This window comes from Myotis brandtii, unplaced genomic scaffold (genome assembly GCF_000412655.1).
Source record: "Myotis brandtii unplaced genomic scaffold, ASM41265v1 scaffold3986, whole genome shotgun sequence".
Taxonomy (NCBI): Eukaryota; Metazoa; Chordata; class Mammalia; order Chiroptera; family Vespertilionidae; genus Myotis; species Myotis brandtii.
In genome coordinates, this window is record NW_005365308.1 from 7,238 (window position 1) to 9,881 (window position 2,644).

General features: G+C 62.0%; 1 protein-coding gene across 2 annotated transcripts in view; it reads left to right on the forward strand.

Moving 5' to 3' along the window:
- ABO (ABO blood group (transferase A, alpha 1-3-N-acetylgalactosaminyltransferase; transferase B, alpha 1-3-galactosyltransferase)) overlaps positions 1-2,644 on the forward strand; it is an 11,826-nt gene that overhangs the window by 6,125 nt on the left and 3,057 nt on the right. The window contains exons 2-4 of one of the 2 annotated variants that reach the window (XM_005873054.2): positions 873-942; positions 1,597-1,653; positions 2,516-2,563. In XM_005873054.2, coding sequence (XP_005873116.1) covers positions 873-942; positions 1,597-1,653; positions 2,516-2,563 — 175 coding nt within the window. The remainder of the gene's footprint in view (positions 1-872; positions 943-1,596; positions 1,654-2,515; positions 2,564-2,644) is intronic. The other variant, XM_014545195.1, reaches the window with a different exon arrangement.

The following is a 2,644-nucleotide window of genomic DNA, read 5'->3' on the forward strand; positions in this document are numbered from 1 at the left end:
GCAGGAGTGCTGGATGTTCAGCCACCAGGAACGCCTAGAGATTTTGTCTGGTGGGGAGCCGCCCGGCAGGGGACAGAGGGCCAAACTTTGTGTTTCCCCGGTGAGGCTGGGACGGCCCCGGTGAGATTCGGACGGCCCTAGTGAGGTCAGGATGGCCCCGGTGAGGTTGAAACAGCCCCAGTGAGGTCGGGATGCCCCCGGAAAGATCGAGACGGCCCTGGTGAGGTCGAGACTGCCCTGGTGAGGTTGGGACGGCCCTGGTGAGGTCAGGACAACCCCAGTGAGGTTGAAACGGCCCCGGTGAGGTCGGGACGGCCCCGGTGAGGTTGGGATGGCCCCGGTGAGGCTGAGACGGCCCCGGTGAGGTTGGGACTGCTCCAGTGAGGTTGGGACAGATAATGGGGACCAGTATAGACTGATGAACAGGGGTAGATGCAGAGGCAGACCAACATTGAACAGACTGTCAAACTACAGTGGGAAGCCTGGGGAAGGTTTGGGGGGGGATTAAGAGATCAACCGAAGGACTTATATGCATGCATATAAGATTAACGAATGGACACAAGACACCAGGGGGGTAGGGGCCGGGGTATGTCAAGGGGAGGGAAAAAAGGAGACATATGTAATACTCTTTTTAATACTTTAAGAAATAAAAATTATAAAAAAAAAAAAGAAATTGGCAGGCCCAAATGCGGGGGAGGGGGGGCCTCAAAATACCAACAGGTGAAGCACGAACAAATTGTGTCACCTCCACAGAGGCTGCTCAGCAATAAAAGAGGAACGACCTTGATGCGGGTGACAGCATGGAGAACCTTAAAAACACGGTGTGTGACTAACGGCGACAAAGACTGTGCACCCTCCCATCTGTTTTCCAGGAAAATTGAAGTGCTGCTCGCTTCGACCTCTGACCTTTTTTCTGATCACCGTCCTCCTGGTCTTCTTTGGGTAAGAAGCGTGCGAGACCCTCTGGGTCTGCCGGGCTTGGGAGAAGCAGCAGCAGGAGCCGATCGGATCCCAGCGGGGCGCCCTCTGCTGTTCCCCACCCCAATCCTGCAGCCCCGGGATCACAACTGTAGTGACGGGACTGGTGACAGCCGCCTCATGGCCCACCGCCCGGCTGCACACTCCTCCTACTGAGGCCTCACCTTGTGGGTGAGCTGTGCTCCCCCCACGTCACTAGTGGGGAGTCGGACGAGGCCAGGACCCCTCCCGCTGTGTGGCTGCGAGTGCATAAGCCGCGCTGTCAGCCGCTCCCAGATGGAGAAGGTCCTGGAACGAGGAGTGAGGTTGCGGGCTGCTCTCCTGGGGCAGGGCCCTGCCAGGAATCCGTCCCTGGGGCAGCCTCGGACCAGCCGGCCATGCACGGGACCTGCTCCAGCCGCGCAGGGGCTCGCATGGGGGCACTGGCCGCAGGGACTGCCCCTCCTTGGGACCAGTCACCTGAGCTTTGGGGAGACTGGCCCCTGGCCCTGCCCGAGGGCAGCTGCTCTGGGGAGCTCGGGGTCATGACCTGGCTCACCTTCTGCTTTGCCTGGGGAAGGTGGACAGGCCGTCCCAGACCAGCTCCTCAACAAGGGCCTTTGGGGGGCTCTTCCACAGCATGGGGTTCCTGAGCCCAAGAATCCCGAAGCTGGAGACCAGATCAGAAGGTGAAGGGTGAGTGAGTGAGGGCGGGTCACGTGCCCTGACAGCCCGGCACTGGCTTCCTACTCTGAGGGCCCAGCCCCCGCCCAGGTGGCACATTGGTGGGTCAGGGCCTCCTGCTCGTCCCTCTCCCCATGCTCAGAGCAGCTCGGCCAAGTCCCTGACCTTGAAGGGTCACCTGGGCAGGACTGACTCTGCACGTCTGGCTTTAGCTCTGACCTCCCTCTGACCTTCTGCCTCCAGGGGAGGGGGGGGGGCTCTGTGTGCCTCATGCTTGCCTGCCGCCTCTGCCCCGGGGCCTCTTGTCCTCCTGACAAGCCTGCGGTCAGACCCTGGGCCTTTGCACCTGCTGCGCCCCCTGCCAGGACCTATTTATTCTCTCCCCGCCCTTGGCCTCGGGCCAGCTCCTCCGTACCAGCCAGGGTGGGGGCTGCAAGATCAGTGTCCCCAAGAGAGACGAGCCTGGGCTCATGCCCTTGGTGACCTGGCTTCAGAAGGCCCACGGCATCAGCTCGTATGCATCTGATCTGTGAGAAACGGGACCGAGGCCGGTGGTTTGCGGGGCGGGGGTCGGGGCCCCTCACGCTGGGAGGGGCCGAGTGCCGGCCCCTCTGCAACCAGCACCTGCTCAGCCTCAGTCAGCAGCGTCTGCTGAACGCGGGGCCCAGCGGCTCCGACTGCACCGAGGTCCCCACATCTGAGACGTGCAGGGACACAGGCAGCGCCGGGCCCACTGCCCACAGTGAGGGCTTGTTGAAGATGAAGCCCATGGCCACACGCCAGGCCGCCCTGTCCCCCTCCACCGGGACCCCAGCTCTGATCCCTGCACTTGAGCCAAGTTCTCCTGCTAAAACCCTCTGTTCTCATTCGACAGCGAGGCCCCTAGAAAACCGGCCGGGATGCAAGTTGTGAAATTACCAAGGTACAGTGTCTTCCATGGCCCGCCCAGCGATACCTGCCCTCCAGTCCCAGTGTGTGTGTGGGGGGGGGGATGGGGGGCGGC